The 13,873-nt window shown below is 43.1% G+C and overlaps 2 protein-coding genes across 6 annotated transcripts in view; one reads left to right on the top strand and one right to left on the bottom strand.

Annotated features, from left to right (window-relative positions):
* The window catches only part of brip1 (BRCA1 interacting helicase 1), a 65,576-nt gene extending 61,658 nt beyond the window's left edge, over positions 1-3,918 (top strand). Inside the window, exon 26 of the mRNA XM_076035864.1 lies at positions 3,536-3,918. The gene's annotated coding sequence lies outside the window, so the exon portion shown is untranslated. The remainder of the gene's footprint in view (positions 1-3,535) is intronic.
* tbx4 (T-box transcription factor 4) overlaps positions 2,826-13,873 on the bottom strand; it is a 34,839-nt gene continuing 23,791 nt past the window's right edge. For 4 of the 5 annotated variants that reach the window (XM_076035867.1, XM_076035866.1, XM_076035865.1 and 1 more), the window contains 5 exons: positions 10,587-10,706; positions 8,055-8,202; positions 4,390-4,542; positions 3,971-4,059; positions 2,826-3,793 (listed from right to left, as the gene is read on the bottom strand). In XM_076035867.1, coding sequence (XP_075891982.1) covers positions 2,842-3,793; positions 3,971-4,059; positions 4,390-4,542; positions 8,055-8,202; positions 10,587-10,706 — 1,462 coding nt within the window. In that variant the 3' untranslated portion in view covers positions 2,826-2,841. The remainder of the gene's footprint in view (positions 3,794-3,970; positions 4,060-4,389; positions 4,543-8,054; positions 8,203-10,586; positions 10,707-13,873) is intronic. The other variant, XM_076035870.1, reaches the window with a different exon arrangement.

Below are 13,873 nucleotides of genomic sequence, written 5' to 3'. Positions count from 1 at the left end.
TAAGACTTGTATCTGCCATCTTATATATATATTTTTAAGTACCCCTGTAGACTTCAAAGTCATTGTGATAAATGTCAAATTTTCAATATATTTTCTGAGATAAATAAGTGATGGCTTAAATACATTTGTCATCCCAAAAAAAAAACATTACAATTTGGGCAGCCGCAAAAAATAAGCCAGTTACAGTGCTATGTGGAAATGAATGTGTTATTAACCACTTTTTTTAATTGAGAAGAAGATGTCAGAAGAAACTCAAGATCTACAGCCCCTAAAACTTATTCAGATCCTGTTTGTTCAAGATTTACTATTGATATACACTGGAGACGTAATAGTGTTGTTAATAACTTTTGCATACTTTGTTCACAAGTTTTCCAGATTGGAAGTTGATCTAGCACAACCACCGTTATGAATCTTCATTCTAATGTAAATAAAAAGGAGCAGTGACGAATGAAACGTTTCACTGCTATCAGTTGACTTATGACCTCGCGTTTCACAACGGTCGGCTGCTCATTGGTTGCCGTGAGTGGTAGCTCTCTGCAACTTTGAGGAGCCTCCCTTCATGTGAACTGCTCCAACGGCTCAAACCAAGATAGAGGACGAGGTGCTGACATGAACCAGGGCCTGGCCATCAGCATAAGTCACGACCTAATGAGAGCTCCGCGTGAGAGAAAGCAGCACTCTAGATACTCCTGCGCTAATCTCCACTTGCCGTTGCTTTTTGCCGGACCTCATTTGCGTCGAACCCCGTTTGTTGACCATCCAGACCTTTCCTGAAATTATTTTTTCTCTCCACATTTTGCTGTTGAAAAGCATCTTGTTATAGTAGCATTTGTTCCATTGCGGTGCATGTGCAATATGGTGTATCCATCTATCTCAGTAAAGGTCAGGAATATTATTAAATACCCGTGTACGGTTCATAAAAGCCAAAACTAATGACTTCCTTCGCACTACTTTGTCCAATTGTTTTTTTTTATGAAATAGATGTTCATACAATAAGGATGTATGATTTTGGGAAGACTTGACCTTCAAACAAAACACTCTATATTCCCATTTTGCTTTTGAACTTTTACCTTCTGTAAAGTGTGCTGTGATCCTATTTTTGTTTCTGTCAAAGCTTTGATAATAGAAACTCTTCCAGGTGAAATTATATAAAATGTTTGCATTGGGAATCCTGTGGTTCCAATGGGCAGATAAAGTCATGTAAAAATGCAGAATGAACAGCTTGTACAAAACCGGTGGGCTTCATGGAATGGTTGTGGTAAAGACAGACAGGCCAGGTGGGTTTGGTTGTGCCCAAAACTCAATTGTTGTGTGGGTCAAGCACTGAAACAATACAACATGGAACGTTTATTAATCAGGTCAGCAAAGTTTGTCACTGTATTCAAAAGATATATCAAATTAAGCAAAATGTACAAAATAAACAGCAGCAGGTAATCGTTTTAACACCAACCACTTTTTACACCAAATGTGCAGGTCGGTAGTTCGTTAGTGTTATATGATATTACTTTCGGTGAGTTTTGGGTTGTTTTAAGTATATATTTGACTTTCTTTGTCTCTGACAAAAATGACATAATGTCATTAAAATTTTCACTTTTCAGACATGTTGAGATTTTGCGTTATTTTGAGTTACGGTGGGAGGAAGCCGGAGAACCCGCAGAGAACCCACGCAGACACAGGAAGAACATGCAAACTCCACACAGAAAGGTCCCAGGCCTGGAATCGAACCCACGACCTTCTTGCTGTGAGGCAGCAGCGCTAACCACTGCTGTTGAGATTTCTCCCTGTACCACTCAGTCTCATGCTGAATTATCATAGGACGGTCATTTTGGTGAGTTTCGGGCTGTTTAAAGTTGGGTTTTTTGTCTCCGAAAAAACAATATGCAAGTGTATGTCGATTTTCAAATTTTGGGAAATGTTGAGTTTTTGCCTTGTACCACTCTGTCTCATTGTGTATTATCATAGGTCTGGGAGGAAGTGCACAATTCTCGTAATTTGTTTACACGTATGATTAATGAGACCTCTTTTAGTACATATTTCACTCATTGAACTTGCTTCAAGACTCATCAAATTTGACACACAGGTTTAGACTGGTGAAACTTTTCACAAACATGAGGAATGAACCTACTAGGCTCCAAAGCAGCCACCCAGATCCATGTGACTGTTTTCCAGCGATGTAGAGATCAGTCACTTGTTTTTCTCATTGGGGCCTCAGACTCATACAGTCACACCGTGGAAAGCTTATTGAGGGGTTTTGTTTAGGGATTTGTGAGACGGCAGTGGCATCAAGGATCGGTGAGCCACAGCAGGCTCAGTCCCTTGAGCGCTGCTTGCAGCTTTAATTTACTATTTTGTTTTGCATTTAGATGTATTTCCTGAGGTCTTTCTCACAAACAAATGCATATGCAGCACATGCAGCCTCATTAAAGATTATGCCATCAGCTAATAGCATAATAAGCCATTTAAATACTCTTTTTGTTTCATTGAAATTTGAAGAACATGTTTTTTGCTATGAATAAGAAAAGCATGGAGAGAACAAGAGGGTGAAACAAAATAGAAGTTTGCTTGCTCCTGCAACAAAGAAGAGTACATTCTGGACAATTTGTGCATTTATTGGACTCAAACAATTCCAATACAAATCACGGGGTGCAAAGTGTCGAACTGCCGTAGAAGTCGGGAAGTGACGGCACAGCCCAGTAGGTCCCCAGCAGTCAAACTGTGACCTACAGACATCCACACTCTGAGTGACTGCAGTGTTGTGTCTTTGCTTACTGTCAGCAGTCCACAGTAATAACAGACCATCGCTATCTTCTCTTACTGATTTTGTAGCAAAACCGGTCCCTACTAGCTGTCAGACCATTGAGTCCCTGTGCCACTCAGCCCCGCTTGGTACTGAAAAGACGGCTCTCGGAGCGATACAGTGCCTTGCGAATGGTAGCTGGAGAAATCTCTTTGAGAGCGGAGCGGCGAACCTGGCTTCTTGTGGTATGCAGCCGGGTGCTCGGACCTATCCCTCGGTCCTAGGACCACCGGAGAGCAGGAGGAGGAGGACGAGGAGGGGGCAATAATTGGCAGACCTCGCTGTACTGTAGCTGAGTTGTAGACCCCCAAGTCAGCCTGAGGCCGCGACGCTATGGACGGCGCTGAATGTGACACAACGGGGGAAACGGTGGCGGCATTGGCGAAGTGAGCCGTGAAGGGCTGGTATGGAACTCCCTCCACGGCGTACCGAGGGTAGGGCTGCATGGTAGCCCACATGTTGCAGTTAACATTGTCCGTGTCCCCTCCGCTGGATCCGGACTCCGTCTCCACGCCGCCGTACATGCAAGCTTCCCGAGAGTTGAACGCCTCGGTGCAGTACGGGTGAGACAGTAAGGACGAGTCGTAAGGCGGAGCGGAGCGGAAGTAGTGCTCCTCGGACACGGCCGCCGACGTCTCCAGACACGGCCGCTTGCATCCTCGCTCCAGGTGTCGGGTATTATCTGCAAAGCGTATTGTGCCTTTTAACCTGGACATGTCTCTTTGTTTGCTTTTGCAGAGAATTCTGATTGCGACGTTACCTCGGTGTTTGAAGCAGTGGTACAGGAGGCCGGGGTCTCTGCTCTGTTGGAAGTGGTTGGAGATGGGATCTTGAGCATCCAAGTTGGACAAAGGAACCCCAGTCTCATACTGATAAGAAGACAAGACTTGAGGGTGCCCCGCCAGAACTCCTCCTCCCAGCTTGCCTGATAGGTGTCCGTGTGAGGACATGAGCCTCTGTCGGACCACGTTCTTTGAAATTGCCGGGTAGTCTTTCCTGTATTGTTGCGGTAGCAGGGAAGAAAAGTAAAGGGTGTCATGCCTGTAATTTCAACTCCAGTTCTTTTTCAAGGAAACCAGAGGGGATATTGCAGCCCCATATAAATAGGTGTGGTTAGAATTTTTTAAAAAAAGTTTGAGCATGTCACTTGGTTGTAGTTCTCTCAAAACTTACCCTTGTAATCTTGATATGCGCAGATCGCCTTCCTCACTTCCACGGAATCCCTTTGCAAATGGATTGTTTTCTATCTTCAACTGAGTGATCTAAGGAAAAATGATTGATAAAAAAAAAAGTATGCAGTTTAGATACTTCTCTTTGCAGTGTGACCTGTACTAAAATTGTTGGATTACACAACAGTTAATCTATTACCGCTGGAAAATGTAAAGTCTAGTACTACGTAGTGTATATGTAATTATCCTTTATTGATGCTACACCAATGAATCGAGTTTGAATTTGGTGTAAATGTTTTTAATATTTCATTCAGTAAAATGCTGGCGCCAAAAACTGTTCTCAGAAATACACTGAAAACGTTATCTGTGGGCTATCATGCAGTATCATTTTTACACCTTGTACATTGTTGAGTGATGTCATACCTTGTGATTTTGATAAGAAGTTACAGAGATGAAGGCTGTCTCGTGAAACACGTGAGTGCAGTAGGCAGTGTTCTTCGATCCAAACACGTTGTTTTCGTCGGCCTTGACGATGTGAAGTCTCGGCTGGTACTTGTGCATAGAGTTCAGGATGATCTGGAAAAGACGAGAGGGTACACAAATCCACAAGTTTACGTATTTTAGAACCATTTTCGCCCCTGAACATTCAACACCTGCGAAATATAATGACTAGTATTATACAAGAACTCAAACTATGTGTTTCCATAGGACGTAAGACATGGTGTGCAGTTCCGTGTGTGGGCATTTCTTTTCCTTTTACATGCACATATTTTTTTTCAGTTATTATTTGTTATTTCTGCCAGCCAGCCAAATCCCATAAAGAGATTTCTCACAGTAATTAATTAATTTATTTGTATTTTCTAACATGACTTTTATTGTGAAGATAATCCACTTAGCACATTACCACGATGGTGAAGAACTTTTAATGAATAATGGTCTAATTGTGACAAAGTTACGTGAGACCGTCAGGCCTGGGTGATCAGCTGAGCCCTTGAACACCTTCTGATTGACAATGACTGGGCATGACCGTCCCTGAGACCACAGGAGATACAGCTCATTGTTGTAGGGCTGGCATAACTATGTTATGTGCAGCAGGAAGGCAGGGGCTCCCATTGCTGTTCCTGTGAGTGGGGGCTTGGGCAACCTCGTTTGACGCGCACGCATTCATCTCGCAGTAAATTGCACATCGGTCGGAAATCTCGGCGGCTGCTGGGAATCGGCGCCTATGGAGGCAGGTAGGAAGTGTCGAGCACCATGTCGTGTTTTCGGTTGTCTGAGTGGCTGCGTGCGGGTCGGCTAACAAACATCAGTCCGCTCACCGCAGCCGGTTGCTGTGCCCAGCGAAGCGTTAGCAACCGTAGGAAAGGGTCATCACTAGTCCAGCACTGTCACAGCGGATTAGTGTCGAGCTTTTGCACCTCCACTCCCCTACCTCCTTCCCTTGCCAGACACTCTCCTGAGGAGCTTTCTCCTCCAGGGGGCTCCCATGGAGAGGCGGCGTTTGGTCAGAGCACGAGCAGCGAGGCTCAGGTTGAACAGCAAATGGCCCTGCGCTCACATGCTCCCTGCGGCCGAGTCCTGAGACAGGCCGGAGACACAGATAAGCTACTGGCCTGTTCACCAGAGGCTCTGCTGACCTTTGCCCACTCTGCTGTCTGGCTGCTGTTGGAGGATGATACCGGAGACTCACTCTCTCTCTGTCTGAATGCAATGATCAGGGAGGCTTTGCACAGATCAGTGAAGAGCAAAAGGAAGGTATTTGCTTTCATCTTCCTTGATATAAAAACATTTGGACATAGTGATTGGCTTTGATACAGGATTCTGCAAGAAGGTTCTTGGAAGTGAAAACTGCATCGCGCACATTGCTGCTGCCTTGGCACAGAGTGGCCAAAGTCTATTACCAAACGACAGAGTTGGACAGTGAATAGTTAGACAAATACTCTCAGTGCAGTAATGCACAACTCTTATGTTACCATGTAACAATAAATACCGCACAAGGTTGTTGTTGCAGGTGATTTATCCATTACAGGTCTTAAAACGCCATGTAATGAAAAACATTACACCAATGTAATTGTTGCAGATGAATTTTCCATTAAAGGCCTGCTTCCTCTGTGGGGTGGCAGTCGAATAGACTAGAATTTATTGCAACTTTTCACATGGCATGTTGAAGTTCTCTGACTCAAGAACTGGTCACAAAGACACAAAAGGTGCAACACAAACCACCCCCCAAAAAAACACAAAAAAACCCCATAAAATTATGCATTCTAAGTTGAAAATGCAGATGAAAACGAGTTTTATATTTACTCCTTAGATCGGGACTTTATAAATCCAGCCATTTTTCCATCATTACTTCACCTGCACTGAAAGTTGTGCGAGCCTTTATATGAACCATTAATCCCATTTGATTACATTTTTGGTCAAGTCCAGCCCAAGGCAAGGTTGGCCAATCATCAGTCTCCATTACAGGTGTATGACAAGACAGTTTTATCTTCCTTCCCAGCTATGGACCCTGATTTGCGGTATGCAATGAGGGACATTAAAGGTAAAATATTATATTGTTTAGTATCTTCTTTCAGAATTTCTATATTCTTTAGGATATGGACTGAAAGATTATGTTAATGATATTACCTAATTACCTCAAAGATGCAACATTAGATACAAACATGCTCAGAGTTGGGAATTTGGTCATTTAAAAAGAACGATTGTCATCATTTTTGAAAGATCAGCTGTAGATTTACATGGTGTCAATCAGTCTAGACTGAGTTAATCCATTGTAGGAATAACAATATGTTAGACTGTTAGTAATCCACAGTCACACAAGGTCTAAATATCACTAAGCAAAAGGTTGTGCAGTGAACGTAATAATCAGTAATAATGAGTCTCATTTGCGTGGCGCTCTGGCCTCCTCAAACACTTCCTGGTCTCGGCGTCATCTGGGCTGTGCCTGGCCTCAAACTTGCTCTGTCCTCATTACTCGCCCTTATCACTGGCCAGGCACTCAACTCAATCTGACAGCAGGCTCCGCCACTGATCTGAGAGGTTATGAACCTAATGAGCCCGCCCATTGATGGGATGGCTTCAGACAAGCAATCCCAGAGTCCCCCTGGGGAGCACTGCCACAGTCACACTCTTCACCTCCCTCTGCAGCATGTGCCTTCTCAATTTCTTTCACTCATCTTTCAATAACATTTCCACCACCAATGTTTTTTTTTGTATTGGTAAGCATGAGCAGGATTCTTCATTAGCCTGTTCGTGAATGGTTTTCCATCTTACTTTTGATGTTGGTTTGGATTTTGGGCACCTGCTCTTCCACAGATTGGGGCAAATCCATTGTGATGTCACAGTGGATTAAAATGCCTGGTTCCTCTAATGTAAAACATCCCTCCGGCACCCACAATGACGACAATTTCAAATTCACTTCAATCCAATTTCTTCCCCATTCTGATGTTCACTTTAAACTTCACCACGTCTACATCACAAAATGCACTGTTGCTGCCATGTGATTGGCTAAGTAGCGATAATTATTCATAATAAAGTGACTGATAAGTGTACATTTTTTATACTATATATATATTTTTTTCACACTAAAGAGTTTGGAAAGAACATTCTTCATCGTCTTCAGTGAGTCCATTAATAAAACCCATATTATTAAAAGCTCAAAACAGTGTGCACAGTGGTTTTGCTCTTAAATGAGGGAATGTTTTCATGCATAATTGTTCTCCGGGGCTTCTTCATAAGTTCAAAGCATTCCATACAGTGACACATCAGACAGAGGGGGTTTGAGCGGAGGTGGATGCCACTTTCTTGCTAAAAGAATAGCCAAATAAACACGCACAATAAAATGTCTTGTAAAAGTGCTTTTCCAGTCATATTACTTGTTACACAGCAGCTTTTAGGGGCAAAAAAGTTCAAAATTCTCCAGTTATTTCTATTGTAACTGTTGATGAGCCAGTTAGCTTTTATAATTGCCTTGACAGATATTAATGCATGTACTTTTTTATTCTTAAATAGTTCTGTTCTGTTAGAAAATACAGCAGTTCACCTTTGAACCTTTCTTTATGTCTTTGAATTGTTTTGCAGGAACTCACGTGGCCAAAAGGGTCCAAATGATTGTTTGTTAGTTTGAGCTTCTGAAAGGACACCAGTTGTCTCATCCAATGAGCTCCTGTGGCTGGTGAGTCGGGGTGGACGTAAAGTCTACCTGGCATCGCTGGCTCCGCCTTGCCAGCCACCATCCTGAAAGCAGAGCGAGTAATAAAGAGGAAAAAAGAGCAAGAGCAGAGTGGTTATAGCAGTTAATAAGGCCAAGACTGGCTTAATTTATATAACATATATGTAATCCAAACCTTGTGTTTGGGTCAACAAATGAATTCAATCTCTTTTTTAAGAATGACGCTCCATACAAAGATGAAACTCAACTGCTGTTAGTCTTAGACTACATAGACTGTAAGTACAGACTGTTAAAACTTTTTTTCATCTACATTTCTCTCATATATGGCTGAGGTTGCTCCGTTTTGGGGGATTTTTTGTTTTAAAAGACACTTGAAAGAAAAAACTTGAAAGAAGGAAGCACGCCGTTTGGTTTTGTGACCTACCGGCTCATAAAGTACGAGACACGGAAAGGAAAATATTAACCTGTTGGAGGCCCATTAAAAAAATAGAAACTAAAATCACTATCAGGATATCTGTTGGACTTCCTGTGCCGGTTGCAAATGCAATACTTGGGCTAGCGTGACTTCTTCCACTTCTGCCATCCACCGACTACAAGGGTTCCAAATGAACGTTATCCTAGGTTAGTACCATGTTCTTTTTTTTTTGATATTGTGCCTTCTTGGATTTTATGTTGCAGAACTTGTGGTACAAAGGGAAGTGCCAGATGCTAAGGGTAAACTTGCCTCCTTGTTGCCTAAAATAATTGGCAACTTTATTTCTGACTTAATCCACAGTATCTTCACAGTAAAATACTGTGTGTGATCCTGTAAACCACATTAACCCTCTGGAAAGCCTATCAGGATACGTCATCTGTTTATGATGATGACACTGTGTGCCAGCGACACCTATGAGTACATTGTAGCCTGGTGACAAAGATGTTGATTAAATGGGTTGGTGGGACTTTGAATGAGGCATTAATAAGTACTTTGTAACGACTAAAAGTGCCAATATGTCCCAAATTTGCAAGATAATTTAAAGTTAGTTAATAGTGAATAAGCTTTCCCTAATACAAAGCATGATCACAATTTGTTTAAATTCCTTAACCATCTGCAGCCAGCTTAGTCTTGAATCAGCATGTTGCATTATTTAGCCATCTTACCATTTAAAAAGCTAAAGCAGGACATGATAGACACTAAAGGCACCGAAGCAAGAAGACTTGTGGAGGAACAGCCTTTATTCCACATTGAGAAAGCTTTATGTTGGTCACAAACATGTGACACGCCAGGGAAGGTAAACGTGTTGCTAAGCTGCCAAATGCCTCAGTGTCAGTTGATGCTGCCCTCATGTGAGTTTGACCCTGATGCCTTGGCATAGTAGCATTTCTCTATCTAGAGTTTCTCCCTCCATTTACGTCACGGCTCTGGCCCCATTCTAAAATAAAAGTGCAAGCACAAGGTGTGAGCCCCGAAGTGTATTTTTGTGGAAGTCAAGTTCCAACGTTATTACTCCCACAGAGTGGTAGATATATCTAACCTGCAGTGTGATCATTGCATATATTAATCATGTATCTATCGTTTTGTCAGCTGTCTCTTAAAAGAAAGGACATGGATGAAAAGTGCAAGTCGCAACCTCCCGAATATAAACATTCATTCCAGTGTCTCTCTGGGTTTGTGATGACAATGCAGCCCTGCACCAGCATTTAGTCTTACTGCAGGATGTAGTGTGACCTTTGTGTCCGGTGAAGTATCTCTCGGGGGTGACTGGTTTATTTTCAGCATTACTACTTCTGTTTAAGACAGCAGAGTTTATTAACCTGTATTGCAGATGTTTGGTGAGGTCTGCCCTTTAAAAGTGGGCCAACTTCCCAATCTCTAAGACAAACCATGTGTTTGCCTCGTTCAAACTCTGCACTTTAATGAATTTAGTTTGTTTTATTAGTTTATTTTGCCACAAGCCTTTTATATCCATCCATCTACTCTATTTATTTTCCATCGCTGTCCTCAGGATTAAAGGGGGTTGGAGTCGATCCTTTCACAGAGTAATGTTTTAAACACTTAAGAAAGTTTTAACCTTTTTTTTTTTTTTTGAAACGCACAGTTTATCAGTTGAAAGTGTGTTGAAAGGACACGGAAACCCCAATTTCAACAATAACTTAAAATGGCAATTCACAATTTTTTTCCACCTCAGGACAACGCAGGCAGAAGGCCAGCATCCTGCATGATTTTTGCCAACGTTAGCATGCATTTGGAGCATGTTTCATGCAATTTGCATCCACCATACAGGCAGGTAGGGCAAACTTTTAAGACGGGCGAGTGTTGGTAGAGATTAAAATGCACGTGTGGCTGGTCCCGCTTTGCAAACGAGAGGATGACGAGAGGCGCGTGGAATGTTGGATGAAAACTGCGTATTGCCCCTTTAAGAGGTGAAGCCCAACATATTTTATTATGGCTTTGCAATTGCAAACTTACCACTTGTTGTCACAGAACTTGTAGCGGTGGTCATCGGCCGGGACGATGTCAATAAGAAGGATGTATTTGGTTTTGGGGTTCATGCCGGTCATCTTGACCTTGTAGCTCGGGAACATCCTCCTGTGGAAGTGTATGGAGACAGGCTGTTAGAGATGCTCTCATTTGACTCCTAGGTGAAGGAAAGGCAACTCTTGACTTGCCAACTGAGTATGAGCTTAAAAGAATTAGCTTAAGCACCTTCTGTGCCGTTCCCGACAATAAACAGTCTTTATTGTCGAAAGGAAATTAGTATGTTTTTTGGAAAACTTCAAGAGAGCTTCAGTGTGAACCTTGCAGGTGACCGTCGGCTTTAGAAATCACTGAACCTTTCCGTTGTTATGCATGGCTATGAGGCGCAACTGTCTTTCACTGACTGGGGTTTCACTGCTGGGTAAAACAATATGTGTAGGACAAAGTGTAGGATCGTCACGGATAGTGCAGTAGAAGATCCGATTAGCTCACTAAATGCAGCTCAGTGATGTTCTTAAGGGATTGAGATACGCAAAGTCCGGTAGAGATCGTGGCAGCGGGAGATGAGTAGCTCGAGAATGTGTCACCTCTGAGGATCCACTTGGACAAAAGGTTAAGTCGGACGTCTCCAAACAATTTTATAGGACATCTTCGAGATAGCCAGTCCAGCGGCCTCAACGTAACCTTCTGCACTTAGATGACCTGGACAACTGAGAACCTTCACAGACATACTCCTCTTGGAGGTTCAGTAAATAAATGCATTCTTTAACCCAGCACATTAAAAAAAAGCATCGCGAGAACCTCCTCCCACAATTCTCCTGTCCTGGTCCTGACCTGCAGAGTTCTGTTTGGAAGAAGACCCAAGTCCTCAACACTTGTGATGTTGAGAGTCCATAAAAAAAAAAGAGTTCTGGAACAAGCTCCGATCTTTCATCTCTTTAAATGCCTCCAGACTAAACGACACAATATGCTAATATGGCCCACAGAGCCATAAAAAAAACATGAAGGGAGTGACTACTCCTGACCTTTTCTGGAAAACTTTTCATCCCATCTGCACCAAAGGGACATTGCGCAAGGAGCCCTGCGCTCGCTTGAAAATCCCTAAGTGGTTTTTAATGGCACCCAAGAAGGCAGCAGAGTTTAGATAGCCCAGTTGTCATTGCTCAACAGCTCGCGTCGCAAAGGTCAACATCTGAACGCGCAAGCAGCGGTGGCTGTGGCGACGCGTCCAACCACTGGAAGCCTTTGCGTGGTTTGAAAACTTTGTCTCATACTTTCCATCCTGATTGGCGTACATGCCCATCTTCAAAGGCTCGGAGAGACTGACACCATCTGATCATGTTACTGTAAATACTCCCTCACATAAGACAAAGGGAGAGAGAGAGCGCAGAGGGATGGATTAAGGGCATCTCTCTCGCTCTCCCGCTCTCTCCCTCTCTCTCTCTCTCTCTCTCTTGGGCTCCAAATCCAATCAGGAGGAGAGATCAGTCCCGGTATCATCCTCACTGAAAGACGGGTTAATCTGCGAGGAACATTCAAAACAGACCTCGGTTCATCTCCGTCTCCGCTAACACCGTCCTCGACGCTTGTTGCCTCTTAGCATCTGCGGCATGGCCGTGATAATCACGGGAAAAGCTCAGATGCTGCTCATACGTCGGTCCGGCCGCCGACAGACAGATGCAATGTAAGACAATAGTGAGATCATTGGGTCGTAATACCCGCTGAAAAATAAAAACAATAAAAACATAACCATTGGGTCGTTATATAGTGCACATGTAGGGGTTGCTGTACACATTAAAGCCAATGACTGAGGATTTGGGAAAATGTGAAATGTTGTTCATTTCTGACAGAGCGAGGCATCCAAATTTATTTATTTTTTTTCCTTTTTCTCATCAACCTGAACACAAATCCAGCATTTTTATGTATTTGCTGAATTTTTGAGGTAAAGCAGAAGCCAGAAATCTTCCACCGCTAATCACGGATTTTAGTGATTCTCTGTGTAAAATTCAGGACAGCACAGCACTGTACTCTCTTTTTTTATTTTTTTTTTTTAAAGCTGAAACCAAGTTGATTTATTTCTATTTCTGTTCTCAATAAAGGGCATTAAAAACACAAATTTTGCTGAACAAGAATTTGAAGTGAATCATTTCCTCACTGAACCTCATAATGCGTCAAAAATGCATCTTGAGTTTTATGGTCGTACCTTTCTTTGTACATTACACGGTGGCTCTGCTTATTGGAATCGGTCCTTGCTGACACACATTCATCACATCCCTGTGACACACAGCGCTTGAATGTTTTGGCAATAAAACTTTGAAAATTTGACGGTCGAACTAAAGAAATTGGCCTCTCGGAGGCCCGTTTGAACAAACGTACCTTTACACATTTATCAAGGTTTTTTTTTAAACTTTTTACTTTTTACTTCGGGCATAAACATCACTGGCTCCCGGTACATCTGCTCGAGTCCCGTGGTCGCGCCCACCGACGCATGCCGTATTTTTCTTGTTTTGATTCGATGGAGCAAGATAGAACTGGGTGACTGCTACACCGGGGCGGCTGATTTTCAATGGCTGACAAGATGAAGGCCAACGTACACACACGGCGGTGTGACTAAGCGGACGAGTCCGAGCGGAGCATGAGAAATGGTAGCCGGAGAGTGTGTGTATGATATCAGTGTCAGGGTGTATGTTTCTTTTGCCCGGCCAGCTGTTTCTCTTAACAACCCCACATGTTTAGGGCCCTCCGGTGATCCATCCCCTCTCTGGGAATCTCCAGTACACCACTGCCAGATCAAAAGGAGCATCGGGGGTGAGAGGTGGGGGTGGGGGGATGATGAAGCGCTACGACCTAGCGCGGCTTGGCCTACGGCAAGCGTCGGGTTCCTCTTATCAGGCGGCTGCAGCTCCTCCTGACTGACTGCGTGCAGAGAGGGAGAGTGAAGGGAGGGTTGAGGTCGGACGTTGGCACTGGGCAGCAGGTCCAGACCAGTTGCCGTGTGGAAGTGGACTGAAGGTCCATGCTGGGAAACACTGAGTCTGTCTCAAATATGTCCAAACAAGGACTCCAGACTAATCCCACCCACAAGATATATGGCAGACAGTGGAAAAAAGTTTTTTTTTTTTTTTTTCTTTTTTGAAAATACAGCCTCAAACATTGTCGCAGAAATATTTGTGGAAAAATCTTTTTTGCACGAATAAATGCAGATGTTTTTTGTTTTCTTGTGAGTGACCGTACCAAAGATGAACTGCTCTTGGAGACTCAAGTGATTCTCAATGCAA

This window comes from Nelusetta ayraudi, unplaced genomic scaffold (genome assembly GCF_046127955.1).
Source record: "Nelusetta ayraudi isolate G7.1 ecotype Tasmania unplaced genomic scaffold, CSIRO-AGI_Nayr_v1 ptg000048l, whole genome shotgun sequence".
Taxonomy (NCBI): Eukaryota; Metazoa; Chordata; class Actinopteri; order Tetraodontiformes; family Monacanthidae; genus Nelusetta; species Nelusetta ayraudi.
This window is presented reverse-complemented; position numbering and strand designations above follow the sequence as displayed.